Source organism: Myotis yumanensis, unplaced genomic scaffold (genome assembly GCF_028538775.1).
Source record: "Myotis yumanensis isolate MYYU_CA2020_CCGP unplaced genomic scaffold, mMyoYum1.0.hap1 SCAF_1, whole genome shotgun sequence".
In the NCBI taxonomy this organism is placed as follows: domain Eukaryota; kingdom Metazoa; phylum Chordata; class Mammalia; order Chiroptera; family Vespertilionidae; genus Myotis; species Myotis yumanensis.
This window is the reverse complement of record NW_027223752.1, coordinates 156,662,641-156,684,552: the sequence shown is the minus strand read 5'-3', so window position 1 is coordinate 156,684,552 and position 21,912 is coordinate 156,662,641. Positions and strand designations below refer to the sequence as shown.

At 44.5% G+C, this 21,912-nt stretch overlaps 1 protein-coding gene across 1 annotated transcript; it reads left to right on the top strand.

Annotated features, from left to right (window-relative positions):
- The first annotated feature begins 2,406 nt into the window (after positions 1–2,406).
- Positions 2,407–19,373, top strand: PLA2G12A (phospholipase A2 group XIIA). The gene is made up of 4 exons (XM_070390624.1): positions 2,407–2,718; positions 14,453–14,529; positions 15,536–15,701; positions 18,338–19,373. Exons 1-4 carry the CDS (start codon positions 2,511–2,513, stop codon positions 18,454–18,456), a joined length of 570 nt encoding a protein of 189 aa, XP_070246725.1. The 5' UTR covers positions 2,407–2,510; the 3' UTR covers positions 18,457–19,373.
- Positions 19,374–21,912: the final 2,539 nt, after the last annotated feature.

The window sequence follows — 21,912 nt, the reverse complement described above, 5'->3', positions numbered from 1 at the left end:
TGCTTCAGGGTGGGGGTCCCCACTGGGGTGCCTGGCCAGTCTGGGTGAGGGGCTGAGGGCCGTTTTCAGGCTGGCGGGCAACTGAAGCTCCAAACCTCTCCTTTTTTTCTTTTCTTTTTATTCTGGCATTTATTTACCTTCTATGGCTGTCACTGGAGCCGAGAGCCGGCTTTCTCTCTGAGGCTCGGCTGAAAGCAGGTTTCTGGCCTTTGTTTTCTGTATTTGAAACAATGTTGCGACTCCAGCTCTGAGATCCCCACTGACTGGCAGGAGGTTTCTGGGCTTTTGTTTATCTTCTATGAATGTTACAATGTTTCCGACTGAAGCTCAGAGGCCAGCAAGGAAGGCAGGGAACGTTGGAGTCCTCTGTCACTGAAGGAAGCGAGCCTCCCTGTTCGCATCAGCTGCCTGGCTGCCGGCCGCCATCTTGGCTGACAGTTAATTTGCATATCTCCCTGATTAGCCAATGGGAAGGGTAGTGGTCGTACGCTAATTACCATGTTTCTCTTTTATTAGTGTAGATATGCATTACCTATAGACACAGACAATAGGGTGGTGAAGGCCTGGGGCGGATCAGGAAGCGGGTGGATGAGGGCAATGGGGGGGAAAAAGAGGGACATCTGTAATACTCTCATCAATAAAGATTTTAAAAAAAAGAAGAAGAAAGAAATTAGATGAGCTCACCAAGGAGCAAATGTATAGAGAAAAGGAAAAAAAGGGAGGCCTTCTGGGGGCTGGAACCAGGTTACCTTGTTATATTCTGTCTTTCTTTCTGGGAGACTTAGTCCCTACCAGGCAGTTTCTCAGAAGACTGGAAAGAACCAAGCCTGGTTTAAGGGTTCTGGTATTGGTGTTAGGGGAGGCCCTCAGAAGTAATCCAGTCCAACATCCACATTGTAGAGATAAAAAAAAACAAAACAAAAAAAAAACAATAAAACTCCAGAAAGCGAAAGAAGACAATTCTATATACATTTATTTTCCAAACGTGTTGAAACATGCTGTCCAAAGTAAAGGAAAAACAGTATTTGGCATCTTGTGAGGGCAGAAAGAGTCCTTGGTGTGACTGGGCAGTGTCCTGCGACTTCCCACCTCCACTCGTTCCCTGGAGAAGGAGGATAATACCACCCGGTCCCAGTTCTCATCTTCCTCCACTGTGGTGCCAGTTGATCACAGCCCAAGGGCACCTTGCTGAAGGGCTGAGTAAAGCTGGGGCCTGGGGTTGGGCTACATCCATCTGCAGAGAGGGGCACCGGTTTCTCACTGGGCCAAAGGCGGCATCCCTAAAGCAATGCTCTGAATGGGAGAGATCGCGTAGGTAACGTGCATGGCAGAGTAAGCCCTCAATACAGAAGGATATCATTCTTAAGAACTCTGCACAATTATTATAAACTCTTGAAGCTTGTTACAAACGCAAAACGCCAACCTAGAATGTATCCGTAATTCTTATAGAAAGGCCGCTCCTATTCCCAACACTTGCAATACTGCCCTGGATCTTACTGTAAGATTCTTGATAACTGCCAGGATATTAAGATAACCGGCTATTTATAGCTCTGGTAAAAATTATTGCAATTGTTATTTAAAGGTACTGCACAGCGCTGGGTGGGGGAGGGGGGATGATAATACAGAGAAACATCACTGGAGCTATCAAGTTACAAAATATCTTGAGTAGGAAAACTGACTTCCATAAGGTTTTTTAAAAAAACTGCATTCAAGTGTTAAAACTGCTTCTTCCTCACCCCGGTGAAAAAACTTACGGTTTTAACCGCCAGATCATTTTCTTCTTCCAGGATTCCTAAACCAGCATCTAGCTCACCCTCCCTCTCGCGAGTCAGGCACCGCCCCAGCCTTGGTGACCGGTTTGGGTCCCCCTCTCCCCGTCCTGCGCCACCTGGGCAGGAGGATCACAGCTGGACCCCTCGCAGCCATCTCCTCAAGGGGCCTCAGTTCTCCGACCCTGTCCACACCTAGTTAAGCTTGTCCCTCGGGGGCGCTGGGCTGACCCCCAGCAGATCAGCTTTCTTCACGGGGGTTCTCCACACGCGGCACCCTACAAGCACCGGGGGAGCTTTTTAAACGTGCAGATGCCGACTGCCTCCCGGGACTCACTTGCTCAGCCTGCGGGGGGCAGGGGGGTCCTGTGTGAGTATGTAGGTCAGCACGACCCGCTCAAGCAGCGCTAACGGGAGCCCGGGCGCCGGCCGCCTGGACCTGCCGCACGGCCAGGTGGGCGTGGAGACCGCCGCTCCGGCCGCGGCCGCGCGCTCGCACCTCCCCGCCGCCCGGGCGCCCCGGGCTCGGGCGCAGGCGCACAGGGGCGCCGCCTCCCGCGGGAGCGCAGTGACGGCGGCCAGGGCCCGCCTCCCCGCCGCCGTAGGAGGTGCGGGCGTGGGACTGGCCTCCCGGGAGGGCGGAGCCCGTGCAGCTGCCTGGGGCGCCCAGCGGCTCGGTGGGGGCGCGCCCGTCGCGCGGCGCTGGGGACCGGTGGGTCCCGACGCGGCTGGGCGTTGCGGATGGCCCTGCTCCCGTGGCCCGCGCTCGCCGTGCTCCTCCTGGTCCTCACCGCCGCGCTCCGGTGCCAGGAAGAGGCCCAGTCCACCGACTGGAGGGCCACCCTGAAGACCATCCGGAACGGCGTGCACAAGATCGACACGTACCTGAACGCCGCCTTGGACCTCCTGGGGGGCGAGGACGGGCTCTGCCAGTATAAGTGCAGTGACGGTGAGAGGGGACCCCCCCCCCCCCACCCTGCGAGGCCAGCCTCGGGGCTGCTGGGGGCGCGGGGGGCGTGGAGGGGGAGATGCGAGGCAGACCTCGACGCCGTCCTCTGGCCGTGGGGACACCTCACCCCTGGTTTCAGGTCGCACCTCTATGTACATAGTTAGAATGTGAGAGAGCCACTCTCCGCCCTGTTCTCACTGCTGCTTTTTTGTTTGTAGTGGCACAAGGTTTGCCTAAGAACTTAGTGCCTGCCATACGCATCATGGAAATGGAGTGGAACACATGCGCTTTAGCTCTATAATTAGCTCCTTAAATAAATCAGCTGAAGATGCCAAACATGCTGAGAATTTTGAAGTCACGATGGTTTAACTCTCTCAAGAGTGGGTTTAATTTTTTTTTTTTTTTCCTGCAGAGCTAAAGAAAATAAGTTGCGACCTTTGTACAGACTTTTGGTGTACTCTGTTGTTGAGAAAGAGTTCCGACAGCTCTTCTAGAAAATTAGTCTATCAAGACTTGACGGTAATATATTTTCGGTCAAGTCTTGATAAATATCAGTGGTGCCTCCTCCTTATTTTGGTTAATATTAACATAATTACTTTGATTTGCTTTTTCATATTTTTAAACTTATGTTTGAGTGTGAGAACTTGTGTGGTAGCATTCTTGGTAATAATAAACTCAGCATTTCAGGCAGAGATTTTTCTTGTACTAGTTCAGATAACGTACTTGGGCTTCTCTTTGGAAATTCAAAATTCCAGTAAGAGTAGACAAGGTCTCGGCCTAGTTACTGCTTCGCAGCTCAAAAGAATAGGGAGCTCAATGACTTGAATGGTGAAACCAGATTGTGTGTAGGTGAATTTACAAGGAACCTATGTCATGTAAAACCGTGATGCCACCTGCTGCCTGTGACTCTCAAAATAATTTCTAGTTTTATGTTAATGGAATTAAAGCATGAGCTGTACCTTATATGCTATGAAGTTGTAAATGTTGCATTCCTTCCTAAAGTGTTGCCTGAATGTTACCATCAGTATGTAATCAGGGAAGATGTTTTTGTTCTGGCAGAGCTTGTTAGGAGGAATAAGTAAATAATTTGAAGGTTAAATGGTCGCCTTTCCTCAGGCTGATAAAGTTTTACTTCTCATCCCTATTAATTATACAAATATTAGAGTGCCTGTTGTGTGTTAGGTGTTCTACCAGGTGGAGATTTAGCATTGACCGAAACAGACAAAATTTCTGTCCCTGTAGCTTACATTCTGGAAAACTTGGAAGGAGAGAGAGTCAGTAAACTAATGAACAAGTGAAATAAGCCAAATATGCAGTGTGTGTAGATCTGAAGTACTTTGAGAACAATAAAGCAAAGAAAACACCAGTAGTAGTATTGGGAGGGAGTTTGTTCTTTTAAATGGGTCGTTCAGGGAAATTCTCGCTGATAAGAAAATATTTGAGAAGAAACTGGAAAATGGAGAAGGTGATGAACTGAGGAAGAACACTAGGCAGAGGAACAGCAAATGTAAAGGACCTGGTGGCTCTGAAGGTTTTGGCCTGAGCCAGGGGGAGGATGCAGTTGCCATTTAGAGAGAGAGGAAAACTTGGAAGGAGTGGTCTTCATAAGCTTACTATGTTTGAGTCAAGGATTCTAGAGTTTCTGTATATTTATTTATCTTTTAAATATATTTTTATTGATTTCTGAGAGGAAGGGAGAGGGATAGAGAGAAACATCAATGATGAGAGAGAATCACTGATCAGCTGCCTCCTGCATGCCCCCGACTGAGGATCAAGTCCTCAACTCAGTCATGTGCCCTGACCAGGACTAGAACTGTGACCTCCTGGTTCATAGGTCAACGCTAGAGTGTATGTATATTTAAAATAGCTCTAATGTTGAGTGGATACTATTCCTATTAAAAAGATTATTTTAATCTTCCCTTTTACTTAATCCTTTTTTTATTCTTCCACAAACCTAACTAAATTTGCCCTTTAGAGTTTAGAGCAATGTCTCCAGCACAAAAACACAAATGAACGTGATGATTTGGGAAGTGGTATGCTTCAGTGAAAACCATCTTGTGTCTTAGTAAATACTGTCTGCATAGGACTGCGGTTTCCAAGTCACCACATTGATAATTCCAGCAGAATGAAAATTGTTCTTTCATTGCTGTTACTGGAAGAAGTCTCCTTGGAACACTGTTTCAACCTTTCCAATATTTTGGAATGCAAGTGACCTAATCAGAGCCAAACAGAACTAGACAAACCCCAGAGCTAGAAGAACATGGTGTTAAATAGTGATGTCAAGGGAGCTTTAAAAAAAAAAAGTCTTAATGGTAAAGAGGGGGTGGTCAGATTAATGGGCACAGACTTGGGGCATACAGTTACCCTTGCTTGATAGAAAGGAGTGGCATTTCAGAGGTCTGCTCCCTCTGGCCATCCTCCCTACGTGGGGACAAGGCTTTATTGAGAGTGAGCTAACGTTATTTAGAGGACAAATGTGATGGTTGCTACTTTTTTTTCTCCTGGACAGCAGAGAAGATTTGAGGAAGAAAACTTTCCAATTTCCTTTAAAAAATACAAAGCAAAATTGCTTTGTACCATGTTTTTAGAATTATGAATAAGTCATTTACTTAGTGATTTATGTTTCAGCAGGATCCCTTTGGCTGTTGTGCTGAGAATAAGAAGGGCCCAGGGAGATGGGGGAGCAAGAATGCAGGCAGCGTGACAGGAGCAGGAATTCAGACAAAAGGTGGTGGTGGTTTTGTCCAGGTTGGTAGTAATAAAGGTGGTGAGAAGTGGTTGAATTTTGGACATATTTTGAAGGAAGAGCTGAAAGGATTTGCTAATGGCTTAGAAGGAGGGTGTGAGTAGAATCTAAAATGATTCCAAAGTTTTTGGCCTGAATAATTGAAAGGATGGAGTTGCTATTAACTGAAATGGGAAGACCATGTGAAAAAAAACCCACAATTTTGGGGGTCATTAGTAGAAATAATAGCATATGTATGCTTTTGAGAATGATTCAGTAGTGAGTTAAAAAATAATTATAGAAGAGAGAGAAAGGAGAATTATTGGAGTCATGTTGATGACCAGAATGGTGAGCCAAGGTGTTTTCCTGGGTTCGTGTCTCGAGACGCCGAAGAATGAACTACAAGCAGGTTCAGACTCCCTACAAGGGGAGGGGACCCAATAATGGGCTGCCCAGTAAAGCCTTGTAGTCCAGGGGTATATATTTGCTACGAGCCTGCTCCATGTCTACCTGTATCACCACCTGATTGATTCCCTCAGTTGTTTTTGCCCAGCAACAAGCCTGAACTTTCCCTGTTTCTGTAAGTTCCTTCTCTGTTCCTATGCTGAACTTTCTCGGTTTCTATGGGTTCGTACACCTTTGTTGCTCCAGGCCCTCCCTTGGTTTCCCATCCTCCCGCTTTGAGTCCAGAAACATTTTATTATTTCTGCTTGGTTGGTTCCTGTGGTTAGGCTGCTCAAACTGCTCTGTCTGCCCCTGCCTGTGCCTGCCTTTGTTTTCCACTGGACCCCTGCCCTATCTGCCGGCGCTTCAAGTTAACCTTCTCAATGTGCTTAGGTTCTAGTTCATAAATAGATTGGCCAAGAGCACAGATGGCATAGTCCCGTTAATAGGAACAGAGGTAGAGGATATGGGTACAGATGCCGGATAGGTAGGCAGATGTTCAAGTTCTCTTCCAATTGCCTCGTTTTTCTCAGTGAAGTAGAAATCAAGTTCATGAGCTGGGAGGGAGGGAAGATGGAAATGGAATTGTTAGAAATTTGAGGAAAATAGGAAGTGGTGGACTAGAAAAATAAAGTAGCATAAGGGCCCTATGAGATTAATAATCATGAATTTAAAATCTCGGGTGTTTGGGAAACAGGTTGGATTTTAGACTGTGTTTCCTACAAAACAGTGGTAAGACCTTTGTAGGACCCAACAGCCTTCCCCTTAGGCTTCTCATCTGCTTCACTGTCTTTCATATGAAACATATTGGTCTGTTTGGAAGTATTTACATCAAATTAAGAAAAATCTGTAGAAAACAACTATCGTCGCCGTCCAGGCAACTCCAGATTTCAGCTGTCCATATGGGTGATAAAACATAAAGCATCAAGACAGGAGCAGTTGCTTACGTCAAAAAGTAAAATCAATGAATAGTATTTCCATGTGGTTGGGGAGTGGATTTGTTTTGTTTTTAAAATTCTTCCCATCTAATTTTTCCCTCAGCTTTCTGTATCCGCTTATAAATTTTGGGGGACATTGGCCCCAATACATTATTGCTTTGGTTTGACTCTGATGGTGTTTCTTCTATTATTGAGTATCTGCTTGCTTTGCATAGTAATCTGCTCAGGCTGCCATAACAAAATATTGGGTGACTTAAATAACAGGAATTTATTTCTTACAATCCTGGAGGCTGGAAAACCTAAGATTAGGGTTTGGCCAACAAAGGATTAGGTGGTGTCAGGGGAGCGAGGCAGGTACACAGTTCAGATCACAAAGCTCTTTGCAGAAACTGCCATCAGTAGAAATGCTAACTTTTTCATGTTCAGCAGCTTATAGCAACACTCGAGGCCCGGTGCATGAAATTTGTGCACTGGGGAGAGATGGGGGTCCCTCAGCCAGGCCTGCACCCTCTCTCAGTCCGAGAGCCCTCAGGGGATATCCGACTGCTAGTTGGGCCCATTCCCCATGGGGAGCGGATCTAAGCCAGCAGTCAGACATTCCTCTCACAGTCTGGGACCTCTCACTCCTTACCACCCACCTGCTCGCTGCTCCTTAGTGCTGCCATGGAGGCCGGCTTCTGGCTGAGCAGGCTCCCGCTATAGGAGTGCACTGACCACCAGGGGGCAGCTCCTGTGTTGAGCATCTGCCCCCTGGTGGTCAGTGCACATCATAGTGACTGGTCGTTCCACTGTTCAGTCGATTTGCATATTAAGCCTTTATTATATAGGATTTATAACAACATTTTAAATGATATTAATACATTTGTAATTTTGGTATCTATATCAACTTTAATAAACAGCATTATAAATAAATAACTTTTTGGTTCAGAAATAATTATTTTAATTTAAAGGTGAATTTAAAATATCAGAACACTTTAAAATATTTCAGGAAACTAATTCCCAGAGGGAGAGGGTGTTGTTGTTGTTTGTTTGCTTCTGCTGTGGTTAAAGAATATTTTAATTTCAGCAAGGAGTGTTTCCCATTTTTTTCATCCAGTAATTTCTTGTGTGTCCACTATGTGCATCTTGTAGGTGAGCAGGACAAAGTTCCTCCCCTCATAGAAACGAATTATTTAATTTGGTCAATAAATGTTAGAAAGAAGAATAAAACCAACCAAGGTGTGTGGATGGATATGGAAGGAAAGGGGCACTATTTTACATGGAATGAGCAAAGAAAAAAACCCAAACATATGCCCCTTTTGATCCTCACAATTTACCAGCCTTGTTTCATAGTATTATTGTCCAATATTTCATGTATACTAGAACTTGGTTCTTTATTATTCCATTTTATCAACTTCCCTCCTTAGGACAGTTTTAAGCACCAGCCCTGTTTGAGATAACCATCTCCATCCTCATCCCTCCATTCTCATTTTTGCCAGCTAAATCTCTGTTTCTCTTTATTCTCTTACTAGAGGCCCGGTGCAGAGGAGTCATGCACTGGTGGGGGGCGTGGCCTGCAGGGATTGGCCCGCTGTGGGAGCACACTGACCACCAGAAGACAGCTCCTGCGTTGAGCGTCTGTCCCCTGGTGTTCTGTGTGCATCATAGTGACTGGTCAAGGGTTTGCCTGGTCGTTCCACTGTTCGGTCGCTGGGCTTTTATTATATAGGACTAGAGGCCCAGTGCACGGAATTCGTGCACTTGGAGGTGGGGATCCCTCAGCCCGGCCTGTGCCCTCTTGCAGTCTAGGAGCCCCACGATCGATCACCCCAAAGAGGTAGGCCCTGCCCACCCGGCCAGGGCTCTGCAATGGATTGTCCCCACAGAGGGAGGCCTCGCCCATGCGCCACAGTGCTCCCACCAGGTAGCCTGGGCCTCCCTCTTTGGGGCAACTGATCATGCCCCACAGAGGGAGGTTCTGCCCACCTGCTGCAGTCCACCAGTTGGTGGCCTAGGCCTCCCTCTGCAGGGTGATCATGGGGCGATGGTGGGGCTCCCAAACAATCTCATTGTACCCACCTTGACTGGCCTGGCGCCAGTGGGTGTCATAGCGTGGTCATCCAGACAGTTGTTCTGCTATTCGGCCATTTGGTTGATTTGCATATTACGCTTTTATTATTATAGATAGTGGGCATGTTTTTGTTTTCCCCTGACTTCATTTATGTCTAATAATTCTGTCATTCAAAAGTTTTTTTCCTGCTGTATCTTAATAGTGAGACACAGCTGAAACATGCTAACTGTCCGAGGCTGTATTAATACAAGTACTATATCTAACTCAAAATAGATCCATACCTAATGGTGTCCAGTTTGTCATTTAAAGAGATGTGACACATTAGAAGTGATTAGTCTTTGGAGGCTGATGAATGCTCACCAAACTCAAAAGAGACTGAAGGATGAACAGTAGTACCAGTTTATCTGTTTATAATGAGTATTATAACTGCCATGGGGATTAGCCTTCCAAGTCTTCTGCTCATTCATTCATTCATCAACAAATATATATATATATATATATATATATATATATATATATATATTATTGATTTTTTACAGAGAGGAAGGGAGAGGGATAAACAGTTAGAAACATTGATGGGAGAGAAACATCGATCAGCTGCCTCCTGCGCACCTCCCTTTGGGGATGTGCCCGCAACCAAGGTACATGCCCTTGACTGGAATCGATCCTGGGACCTTTCAGTCTGCAGGCCGACGCTCTATCCACTGAACCAAACCAGTTAGGGCTCATCAACAAATATTACTGAGGAGTTAACCATGTGCCAGGCACTGTTCTTGACATTGAAAGCACAAAACAAACAAAAATTCCTACCCTCAAAGAGTTTATATTTTAGTGTGTGGAGGCAGATAATAAATGAAAGAAATAGCTTAGTGATATAGTATGTTGGGAAGTCACAGTGTGCTGCAAATGGTATGGTCAGAGAAGGCCTGGTGAGAAGGTGAGGGAGTAACTAGATATCAGGGGGAAGAGCATCCACATAGAGCAGTGGTTCTCAACCTTGGCTGCACATTAGAATCACCTGGGAATCTTTTTAAAATCCTGACTTCTGGTCCTAGCTGGTTTGGCTCAGTGGATAGAGCATCGGCCTGCAGTCTCAAGGGTCCCGGGTTCGATTCTGGTCAAGGGCACGTACCTTGGTTGCGGGCACATCCCCAGCGGGGGGTGTGCAGGAGGCAGCTGTTCGACGTTTCTCTCCCATCAATGTTTCTAACTCTCTATCCCTCTCCCTTCCTCTCTGTAAAAAAATCAATAAAACTTATTTTAAAAAATCCTGATTTCTGGGCCTCATCCTCCGGAAATTCTGTTTCTTTGTTACTAATGTTGTGGCCCCTCCCCATAACAAAGAAACAGAATTTCCAGAGGATGAGGCCCGGAAATCAGGATTTTAAAAAGATTCCCAGGCGATGATTCTAATGTGCAGCCAAGATTGAGAACCACTGACATAGAGGAACAGCAGTTCAATGGTACCATGGCACCTGTAGTGCCTGTGGAACAGCAGAGGTCAGATATGATGGAACAGTGAGGAAGATAGGAAGAGGAAGGAGAGAATAGTAAGGAGACAAGGACAGTCAGGTTCATTGTTGATTTTGGACTATAGCTGGAGGTGGGATGGGGTGGGGAAACCAAAGTAAAGCGACTATTTAGGAGGTTAAGGCAATAATCCGGGGGGCTGGGAGCAGGATAATAGCACTGGAGGTGGTAAGTGCTTAGATTCTGAATATTGTGAAGGGAGAGTCAACAGGATATGCTGAAGAATTGGATGTGGGATAGAAGAACATGAGAGAGTCAAACATGGCTAATGTTTTTTCCCTGAGCACTTGAAGGATGGAGTTGCTATTACTTGAGAAGAAGGAACTCTGAATGGAACAGGTTTGAGGGTGAATGTTAGGAGGTACATCTTAAGTTTGAAGTGCCCATTAGACATCCATGTGGTTAGTATATTGTCATCTATAGGCCCTTTTAATTGGAAAGCCAAAACATAAACAGTTGTTCTTAAGAATGAAGGACTAAAAGGAGGAGGTGAAGAAGCACAGTGACTTAGCCTCAGGCATCTACCATCATCCTCCAAGGCCCCAGAAACAGCCCTCCTTCTTGGACAGTGCTGGAAAAATAAGACCAACTTCTGCCCTTGGCCTCCTCTTTTCTAGATCTAGCATAACTGTTCCCTCTGTACATGTGATTCTTCAGACTCAGTGGAGCAGACTATAGTCTTCTATCTTTCTGAGGTTGTACACTTCTTCAGGCTCTGCTTGATCATCTCATTTGAGCATGAGCGTCTTAGCAACACATTTAAATCAATTTTAGATCATTACTTTGAGAGGATTATTTACTTGGGCTGATTTCTAGAAGGGTTGCTTTTTTCCCCCCTCACTTTATTTTGGAAGCTAAACTTATCTTTATGTCTCCTAGTAATAAATGTTAGTTGAATGAAAGTTGGTGAAATACTTTGTGTTTCTCCCAAGTATCCAATTATGACGTGGTATCCTATATAATAAAGAGGGAATAGGCAAATTGACCATCACGACCTCGCACAAGATGGCCATCCCCATGTAGTCACAAGATGGCCACCACAAGATGGCTGGCAGAGGAGAGCAGTTGGGAGCGACCAGGTCTGCAGGGGAGGGCAGTTGGGGGCAATCGGGCCAGCAGGGGAGCAGTTAGGCATTGATCAGGCTGGCAGGAGAGTGGTTAGGGGCAATCAGGCAGGCAGGCAGGCAAGCAGTTGGGAGCCAGCAGCCCCAGATTGTGAGAGGGACATCCCCCGAGGGGTCCCAGATTGGAGAGGGTGCAGGCTAGGCTGAGGGATACCCCCCTCCAGTGCATGAATTTTGTGCACCGGGCCTCTAGTTTTTAATAACTGGATATATTTTATTTTTAGAAATAAAGGTGAATGGTAGCCTCATAGGGAATTGGCTTGTTTTGTGTTCTCCAAGAGGCAGAGAATTGCTTACAGGTAGAATTTATAAGAAAACAGAATTTAACAGTGCCATTCCACAATGGAATAGGCTATTTCTTGATACTGTAGGACGATTGTGGGAAACATTCAAAGAGAAAGTAGGTGACTATTTGGTTTGTCAAAATGATTTCTATATTATAATAGGAGAGATATTTGTAAAGTACCTTTGAAAATTTAAGATGGATGATAATGTTACTTTTCACTTTGCTCCTGAACCATTGGTACTATTAGGGAGAGTATAACTGGAGTAATATAGTTCACCAAGTTTATTTCTGTCCTTTTTCCTTAGATGGCAAAGGAGTATATTTGTGAAATGATTGGCCTGAGTCTGGGCTAGAATGTATAGTCCTGTAAGGTCTTCTCTCTATATATAAAAGGCTAATATGCTAAGTGTCCCTCCCTCTGTCTGACCTGTCGCTATGACGCACACTGACCTCCAGTGGGCAGACACTCAATGCAGGAGCTACCAAGCTGCAGTGACTTGGCAGCGGCAGTTCTCAGATGACGCACCCTGAAGCCAGAGAGGAGGGAGCCTGATTCCTCACGGGGCCGTGCGATTCCACCTTTGGCCATGGGTTATATTGTTGCTGGGGCACTGTCGGCCCCAAATCTGTTTTACTGCACACTTGCATTTGCATTCCACACCCTCTATGACAGCAACTTTGCAGAGTACCCTCTTGCACTCTGGAAATCCTCAGGGATGTCAGAGAGCCAGTTTTGCCCCATCCCCGCAGGCCAGGCCAAAGGACCCCACCTGCTGGAGGGACCCTGCTCACTCCGCAGACACCTTTGAAGCCACGGTGCCACTCCAGGTACAGCTGGCCGGGGAGGGACTGCAGGAGGTTGGCTCCTGGGCGTGTCTAGCCCATCTTGCCCAGTCCCACCCACCAGCCACCTTCTAATTAATTTCCTTTCGATATGCAGGAATCTGTGCACCAGGTCACTGGTCCTATATAATAAAAGCCTAATATACTAACTGTCTGACCGTTCGTTCGACCAGCCGCTGTGACGCACACTGACCACCAGGGGGCAGGCGCTCTGACTGGTAGGTTAGCTTGCTGCTGGGGTCCGGCCAATCAGGACTTGGCGAGATGGGCCGGACACGCCCTGTAGCCCTCCTGCAGTCCCTCCCCAGCCCCAATCGTGCACCAGGGGGGTCCCTCGGCCTGGCCTGCACCCTCTCACAATCTTGGACCCCTGACCCCTCGGGGGATGTCCACAGGCCAGGCCAAGGGACCCTAACAGAGCATAAATCCGTGCACCGGGCCTCTAGTAATGGTATAAAGGTCCTATATTAAGGTAGAGTAGACCCCACCACCACCACCTTATCCACAGCTTCACTTTCCACAGTTTAGTTAATCTCAGTCAACTGCTGTCTGATAATATTAAATGGAAAAGTCCAGAAACAAACAATTCATACGTTTTATTTTTTGTTAATTCTCACCCAAGGATATATTTCCATTTTTAGAGAGACTGGAAGGGAGCGACAGAGAGAGAGAGAGAGAGACATCGATGTGAGAGAGACACATCGATTGGTTGCCTCCTGCACGCATCCCAACCAGAGCCAGGGATCGAGGCATGTACCTTTGACCAAAATTGAATCCAAGAGCCTTCAGTCTGCAGGCCAATGCTCTATCTGCTGAGTAAAACCGGCTAGGGCGACAATTCATAAGTTTTAAATTGTACACCAGCCCTGGCTGGTTTGGCTCAGTTAGTTTGAGCGTTTTCCTGTGCACCAAAAGGTCACGGGTTCAATTCGCAGGTAGGGCACATATTCAGGTTGTGGGTTTGATCCCAGGTTGGGGTGCATGCAGTAGGCAAACGTTCCGTTCCCTTGCACACTGATGTTTTCTCTCTCTCTCTCTCTCTCTCTCTCTCTAATGAATAAAAGCATGTCCTCAGGTGAGGATTAAATATTTCTGTTAGAATGTACAGGAAAATAGGGTGGATTTCTTTCATACACATGGACTCAATCTGGCATATAACCTCTGAAATCTCCAGAAATCCAGAATAAGCTTTTGTATGTTTTGTATGGTATAGGTTTACCAATATAATTACATTCTATGCACTACCACAAATGTGTATAAGTATACATTTGTACATATTTCACTACAGGAGAAATAAAAGTAATTAGGTAGAGTGGAACATTGGAGATCTTGCTCCTTGGCATATATCATCAGTTTGGCTCAAATAAGCTCTTATAAAAATCCTCAAGCCTGTCTAGTGTGGCTCAGTGGTTGAGCATCAACCCATGAACCAAGAGGTCACCGGTTCGATTCCTGGTCAGGGCACATGCCCGTGTTGCAGGCTCCATCCCCAGTAGGGAGGCATGCAGAAGGCATCTGATTGCTGTTTCTCTCTCATCAGTGTTTCTATCTCTCTATCCCTCTCCCTCTCTCTCTAAAATCAATAAAAACATGTTTAAAATTTCTCAAAAAAATAAAAAATAATTAGGTAGACAAATTAGCATTCTCAAGCTCTTCAGAATAAAGACATACTCACTATGTCAGCATCCGAATATGAAGCATGTCCAAGGCGAGTCTAGCACATTGTAGACCTTCTTGTGTATGTATTTTCTATCATATTTGACAATTAATTATGATACCATTTATATTTTCTAGGATCTAAGCCCGTCCCACGTTATGGTTTTAAACCCTCCCCGCCGAATGGATGTGGCTCTCCACTATTTGGTGTTCATGTAAATATTATTTTTTATTTGCTAAGTCTTATGATAGGCTCTGTAATACTCCTAATAATGCAAGACTATCAGTGTGTTCTCAGGTTCACAAATAATTTTGCTTGTTGTAATAGTGATTAGGTTTACTATATTCTTTTATAGCTAAAAAACACATTTAAGTCCTAACAAAACTAAATGTAGTAAAATTCATGTTTTATTTTTTAATTTTGGATATGTAAATACCATTTAAATGATAATTCCTCATGTATAAATGTGCTTTAATATAGAAGTAAGACTACTTAGAATGAAAAAGTATAAATAAGATATAATATTTTCTGTACTAGAACTAGGCTGAGTGAGATAGCTGTGTGCTTGTGGTAGGGGAAGCTGGATCAGAGCCAAGTGTAATGGGGAAAAATGTTTATGAGAGTGGATTCCTAGACACAAAGGTTTTGCATATAAATTAATTTTAAATAGTTAAAGGTAAATTATAGCTGTGAAGGAGCAATATTTTTAGGGATTGGGTGAACAATTAAAGATTAAACCTCAAAACAACAAACAAAATTTGAGTTGTAGGAGCTTAAAATTTTTCAATGACATTTCATATAAAGTACATTTTATTGGGAGAGGAGGTACAAAACACTTTGGAATATTCGAAAGTCATACTTGCCTCGCCCCTGGAGAACAATTTTAATGCTCTTAGCTTTACTTCTATGTTTTTAAAACTATGTTTTGTGCTTCGGACAATTGGAAGCTGTGTTTTTTACTGCAGGTATCTGTGAATATTCTAACATTGCCACATAGGAAGCTTTAAAGCAGGGCTGAGAGGAAGGTCGCAGAGCAATGTGGGTGGGTGTGGTGAGAGTCATGGAGAGATACGTAAAATGGAAAACGTGTAGGCAGAAATAGATTTTAGAAATTATATAGCAGTCATTGTCATCGACTGCTCTTTGATAGTTGAATGCAGAACTTGAGCAGAGGAGTTTTGAATTTCGTCAGTAATAACCCATCCAAATGCCTCTTTCAGCTTAATATTGGCATCCCTTCCCTGACAAAGTGCTGCAACCACCACGACAGGTGCTATGAGACCTGTGGCGAAAGCAAGAACGACTGTGATGAGGAGTTCCAGCACTGCCTCTCCAAGATCTGCCGAGAGGTGCAGAAAACACTGGGACTAGCTCAGCACGTGCAGGGTGAGGATGGTCCGGTGGGACAGGGACCAGTGCAGTTTGCCAAGTTTTATTGAATGCTTCATGTTTTAGTACAGGATTTACCAATAGAAATCTTCCACTCTACATTACGTTATCTGTTGTAACACAGCCCCTTCAGTTTTCCGAGACCAGAACTCAGTGGTTTTGTAATCAGACATGATTTATAGCCATGGAAGCAAAAAGTGTTTGGGAACCTTGGGAGGAGGGACTGAGAGGCAGAGAAGAATTAATGCAAGATCTTGCAAACCCTGGACCCAGTGAATTAAAAGGTGTAGGATTGGGCCTAGCTGGCATGGCTCCGTGGTTGAGCATCAGCCTATGAACCAGGAGGTCATGGTTTGATTCCCGGTCAGGGCACATGCCCGGGTTGCAGGCTCCATCTGATCAATGATTCTCTCTCTCATCATTGATCTTTCTATCTCTCTCTCCATCTCCCTTCCTCTCTGAAATCAATGTATAAAGTATATGTGTGTGTGTGTGTATATATATGAGACCTGTGTATATATATATGAGACATATATATATATATATGAGTAGGGTTGGATTTAGAATAGAAAGTTCTGGAAGATTTGAGTCTTAACTCTATCTCTTCATATGTATCTGTCAGGAAGGTCCTCCAAACCAACCCCAGGTTCAGTGGTTTGCTGGGAGGACTCAGGACTCGGCATATAGTCGCACTCATGGTAATGATTATTACAGTGAAGGGATACAAGGCAAAAATCAGCTAAGGGAAAAGGTGCTCCACTCTCTCATATATAAATGAGAACGGTAACATCCCTCTCAGAGTTGTCATAGGGTAAAATGACACATTTGTGTACACACGCATCACTGTGCCATTACTATCAGTTACGAGAGTTCTTTACTGTCAAGCCAGAGAATGTACCACACACTGAAAACAAAGAAGGGCAATGAGAAGGGGCACAAAAGGAAACTAAATTTTTAGACACTTTGCGTAACAGACAGTGCTAGATACTTTCGACATGTTTTCACTGATGTTTACAAAAGTCCAAAAGTAGGTCAGTTTTACCCATTTTCAAGGAAGGAAACAGGTTCAGAAAGAAGAAACTTGCCCCAAGTTACATGCTCCTGACTCTACAACTTGTGTTCTGTCTCCTACAGTATTCCCCAGGTAGCCTCATGGGTCTGACTCTGAAACCCCACTACTAACTGTTAAGGAAGTGAGCACTCTGAATCCCTTGTATGCTTTCGGCCGAGGTAAACTTGTACAGCTGAAGCATAGCTGGATGTATTTCCTGTGTCCTGTTCTGAGATCATACTAACGTAGCTAAATGATGAAACCAAATTTCTTGCTATCTTTTATTTAATAATCAGAACCTTTATACTTCTGTGGTTGGTTGTGTTTCTTAATGGCACAGTCTTTGGCGGAACTTTGATAATGTCAAGATTTTGTAATGAAAAATTTCTTAACGTGAATATTTGAAACTGGAAGTATTTGGATAACTAAAAGCCACTCAGTGTTATAAGTATAATATATTATGATAATCTCACCTGGGTGTTCCAAAGTAAATCCGTTATCATTTTTATAATCTTAAAAAAATGTTTCTAACCCTACCAAAGGAAAAACACCTTTGATTCCTAGGTCTCCCCTCCCAAGCTAAATTTGAATATTGGTCAAAGAAAGAAACTTGGGTCCATTTATTTTAAGTATCTTAAATGATGTGTGATCAGTTTTTAGCTGCCATTGGCTAGAAGGAAATGTTTTGAGGTTTCTCTGTTTTTAATCTTTATTTTTTCTGAACCTAAAAAGCTTTCCTTGAAATGCAAACTTAAGAATATTATCAGGCATCTCAAACAGTGATATTTTTCTGATGAAAGGAAAATGAGCCCTGGCTAGGTGGCTCAGTTGGTTGAAGCTTCATCCTGTGTACACCAAAAGGTTGAGTGTTTGATTCCTGGTCAGGGCACATACCTAGGTTTTGTGTTTGATCTCCGGTGGGGACTCATTCGAGAGGCAACCAATCAATGTTTCTCTCTCACATCGATGTTTCTCCCTCTCTCTTTAAAAATCAATTAACATATCCACAGGTGAGGATACAGAATAATAATAAATAGCCGTAGCCGGTTGCTCAGTGGTTAGAGAGTCAGTCCACGCACTGAAGGGTCTTGAGTTCAATTCCAGTCAAGGTCATATAACTCGGTTGCAGGGCACATGCGGGAGGCAGTCAATTGATGTGTCTCTCTCACATTGATGTTTCTCTCTCTCTGTCTCTCCCTCTCCCTTCCACACTCTCTAAAAATCAATGGGAAAAATATCCTCAGGTTTAACAAAAATACATAAGATAATAAATAAGGAAAATTAAAAGTGTTGAACTGATCGTTCAGTGCTATTGCGAGAGACTCATTTGTCTAGCACAGAAAATTGGGTTGACTATTTGCATACAAACACAAAGCTGGTACACGGTAAAGAGGCTGAAACAGTCTTTGTATATAAAGATACATGTTCCTGGTTTCCGAAGGTTTGGGGGGACTTTCACACAGCACACCTTGAAGTGCCCACAAAGGACATGCCTGACACTGTGCGGGAACTTGTGATGTGGGAGACGAGAGAGCGATCCTTTGCGATTGCCCCACAGTAATGGCACTTCCTTACTTTGCAGCATGTGAAACAACAGTGGAGCTCTTGTTTGACAGTGTTATACACTTGGGCTGTAAACCGTACCTGGACAGCCAACGAGCCGCGTGCTGGTGTCGCTACGAAGAAAAAACTGATCTTTAAAGAAGATGCTGCAGGTGACAGCAGATGCGGGTGAAAGCACATAACAACCTTTGGCAAAGAACTCATGTTTTTACAGCACAAAGGTGCCTTATTTTTGTGAAAGGGCTATGGTAAGACCTTATTTTGACATTAAAGCTTCAAACTAAAGAGGAAGGGGGAGGCTGTGTTCCTGGATGGCGCTGCCGAAGCGTGCCAGGCTGTCCTGACCAGTGCCGGGGAGAGGTGCGCGTTAAGGGGTGAGTTGTTTTTTTAAAGAAAGTTCTGTAACTTCGTTTTCACAACCGCATTTACTCCCAAAATGAGGTCAAATGTAAAATTCATTATAAGGTAGGTTCAACATTATCTTATTTGGAAATATGGAGAGACCTTCACTAGAAGTGTATTTTTGTTTACCATAAAAATTTAAAAATACATTTATGCCTGGAAGGATCTGACTTTATTTTTTTCTCTATTTTTAATTAATGCAAAATATGCTGTTTTTCTGTAGCCCATTGAGCATATGAATAAGTCACACTTCTATTAATGACAAGACTAATTACAAAGTCAAAATTTCCATGTCTGTTTCTCTTATAAAATTGGAACCATTAGCTGGTGACCTCTTAAGGAGCAAAACCAGAATATGTAGGTATTATGTAATGTGCCTAGAAAGTGACGTGAACAGAATTCAGGAGCACGGTCACTCCCATATTATGAACCATTCATATGACAAATGTCATATTTTGTTATAATCTTTGCCTAAATTGGAGAAAAGATGAATTTAATAAGATATAAATGAAAAGTTGTTTACATATCAGAGCATTATATGCTGTTACGCTTTGATGTTTATTCCCTAGCTTGCTCCTCATAGTAGATTCTGGGATATTTTGAAAAGACAGTAACCTTTCACTAATCGTGGTCTTAATAAAAATTGTTCTTGATATTGTTGGGTGTGTTTTTTTTCTAAAGTCTAACTGTGAGATCAAAAGGGATGGAAAGCAATTTACAAAGAACTATCTTTTATAGATCTCTCACTTACATGAAAAATCATTAACAGATGTTTAAGAGCAAATCCCACAACCTCCACTGCCTCTGAAAACGGGAGTGTTGACGGCTCTTCAACCGCTTGGAAAGTTCAGCTGTGTCCTCTATGCTCTTCGAGTACCACTGGCTGTTGACTTGCCTGAGCCCAGAATGCCAAGCCATCTGTATCTTTTGGGTAGCCTGTGGCCACAGTTGTTAAGGCAAACTACTTGGAAAGTCAGAGAAATACACCACCAGGAGAAGGTACAAAAGATAAGGCCACCTTTTCATCCACTCTTAGAGTTAATTGAAGCAAATTTACACAATAGCCAACCACCCAAGGAAGAGCTCGATTAAAGGCAAGACTGAGTGCCCCATCACACTGATCTGCACACCGGGCGGCATTTTATGAGTGAGGACAACATGCTTTGACTCAAGAAAAACCATAATTTAAGGACTTCCCTCCTCCCCCGCAAAGTCCAGGCTCCCAATTTTTACATGATCCTTCCCCAAATTAGCTTTGATAAAAATTATGACAGAGACTTAACCTGGACACAGTCAATCAGGAGGGAGGAGCTAGGGCTTCATAGGAGGAGTTGTGTACTCCCTGTCACCTCCCTGACCCTGTTTCTACAGAGCTCTATGGCTGTAACCGCGCCTCCCCTTAACGTTCTCGTCCCTTAAGCTCCTTCTCCATCTTGGTCCAGTCCAGTGTGTGCATGTGGCTCACCATTGTCTGCATGCATCAGGTTGCAATTCTTTATTTTTCCCAAATAAGTTCTTTTAGTGACAATAACTAGTGGATTCTGATTCCCAATCAACAGCTTGTTAACTTAAAAATAATAAGTCAAAGTGAGAGGCAACAAGTATTTATTTGAGACCACATAGTTACAATTATAGAATTCTGGCAAAAACCCAATTGTGTTCCAAATTCAGGGTGAAGGCAATAGCTTTTTTTATGACAAAAGGAAGAGAAATAACTATATAAATAGAAGGAAGGACTTTCTATTGGTGTTATCAAGCTGTGTTACTCTTCAGCTATACATGCAAGCATACTTCATTTCATTGCATTCACTTCATTGTGATTCGTTGTCTTCATCAACATCAAAGCAAGACACTCCACCAGCAAAAAGAGTATAACTCACTTTAAGAATTTTAAAGAAAAAGAAAAATAAGGAAAAAAAGAATTTTAAAGAATGTCCATAATCCTCAGTCCTCATGGGCAGAATATCTGCTTTCCTGTTAGCTTTCCGGTTGTTTGTAAGACTTGCTTGGCCCACTCCAAAGGTTACTCTGCCCAGTTCAAACACTGCAAAGGTTCTAGGAGCAGGATGTGCAAGCAGCTCATCTGGAATGGCTGCTCTGGCTCTATTTTAAAATGACTCCACTTATGTCAGCTTTTCACAAGCTCTACCTACAAAAGCCAGACTTAGAAATCCTGCAGTTGCCTCTAGTTTACTATACAGAGCGTTTAAGATAATTTATTACAAATCCTATAAGCAACTCACTGGGAAAAGAACTACACGTTGCCATCCCATGGTCAGCACCAATTCAATCGCCAGCAGGAATCCTCACCTTGGCAAACAGCTACCAGCGGTTCTCAACCTGTGGGTCGCGACCCCTTTAGGGGTCGAACGACCCTTTCACAGGAGTCGCCTAAGACCATCGGAAAACACATACATAATTACATATTGTTTTTGTGATTAATCACTATGCTTTAATTATGTTCAATTTGTAATAATGAAATTGGGGGGGTCACCACAACGTGAAGAACTGTATTAAAGGGTCGCGGCATTAGGAAGGTTGAGAACCACTGAACCGTTGGGATGGCTGTGAAGGCAGCTCCGAGGTGGCAGCGCCACCACAGGGCCTCCCGAGGAAACGCACTCTTCTGTCTCTGATGGAAAGTCCGCTCCCCAAGGGAACCAGCGGGACCGGCTGACGTACAGCCTTCCCCACCCGGGCCCCTGATTGGTCAGGGCTGCGCGCAGCTCCGATTGGGTGGGGAAGCTCAGTCCTGCTGGTTTAAATAGGACCCCAGGGTCTCCTTTATAAGGGCCGGCTCAGGGGGCAGAGGCGATGCAGGCCAGCAGTTCAGTGCAGGGCCTTAGAGGCTTCTAAAGACGTGCAGGTTGCGTGAGGAGCCCCTGTGCAGAAATGGCTGCTAGGCTCTGCTCCCCCAGCCCCCTGCTTAGCCATCAGGAGCCCTTAGTAGTCCTCAGGGTTCACACCTGGAAAGGGAAGACTCACAACCTTCTTACCCTTTACGCGAGTCAGGGAGAGCAAACATTGGGGCTGGATTGACCGCGCGCGGGTGATCTGATGTCGACATTTCCCAGGGGCAGGCTAGTCACTCCAGGCGCCAGGCGGTTAAGCCTGCGTGTCCCCGCCGCGCCTCGAGGCGCTGTGCACCCCACCCCACCCCACTCCACCCCCCAGCTCTGCTGGGAAGGAAGA

Excerpts from the sequence above, each read along its gene's own strand:
- PLA2G12A (XM_070390624.1), top strand. The coding sequence starts at position 2,511 with ATGGCCCTGCTCCCGTGGCCCGCGCTCGCCGTGCTCCTCCTGGTCCTC. Across the intron at positions 2,719-14,452 it reads CCAGTATAAGTGCAGTGACG|GATCTAAGCCCGTCCCACGT; the intron begins GTGAGAGGGGAC and ends TATATTTTCTAG. Across the intron at positions 14,530-15,535 it reads CTCCACTATTTGGTGTTCAT|CTTAATATTGGCATCCCTTC; the intron begins GTAAATATTATT and ends TGCCTCTTTCAG.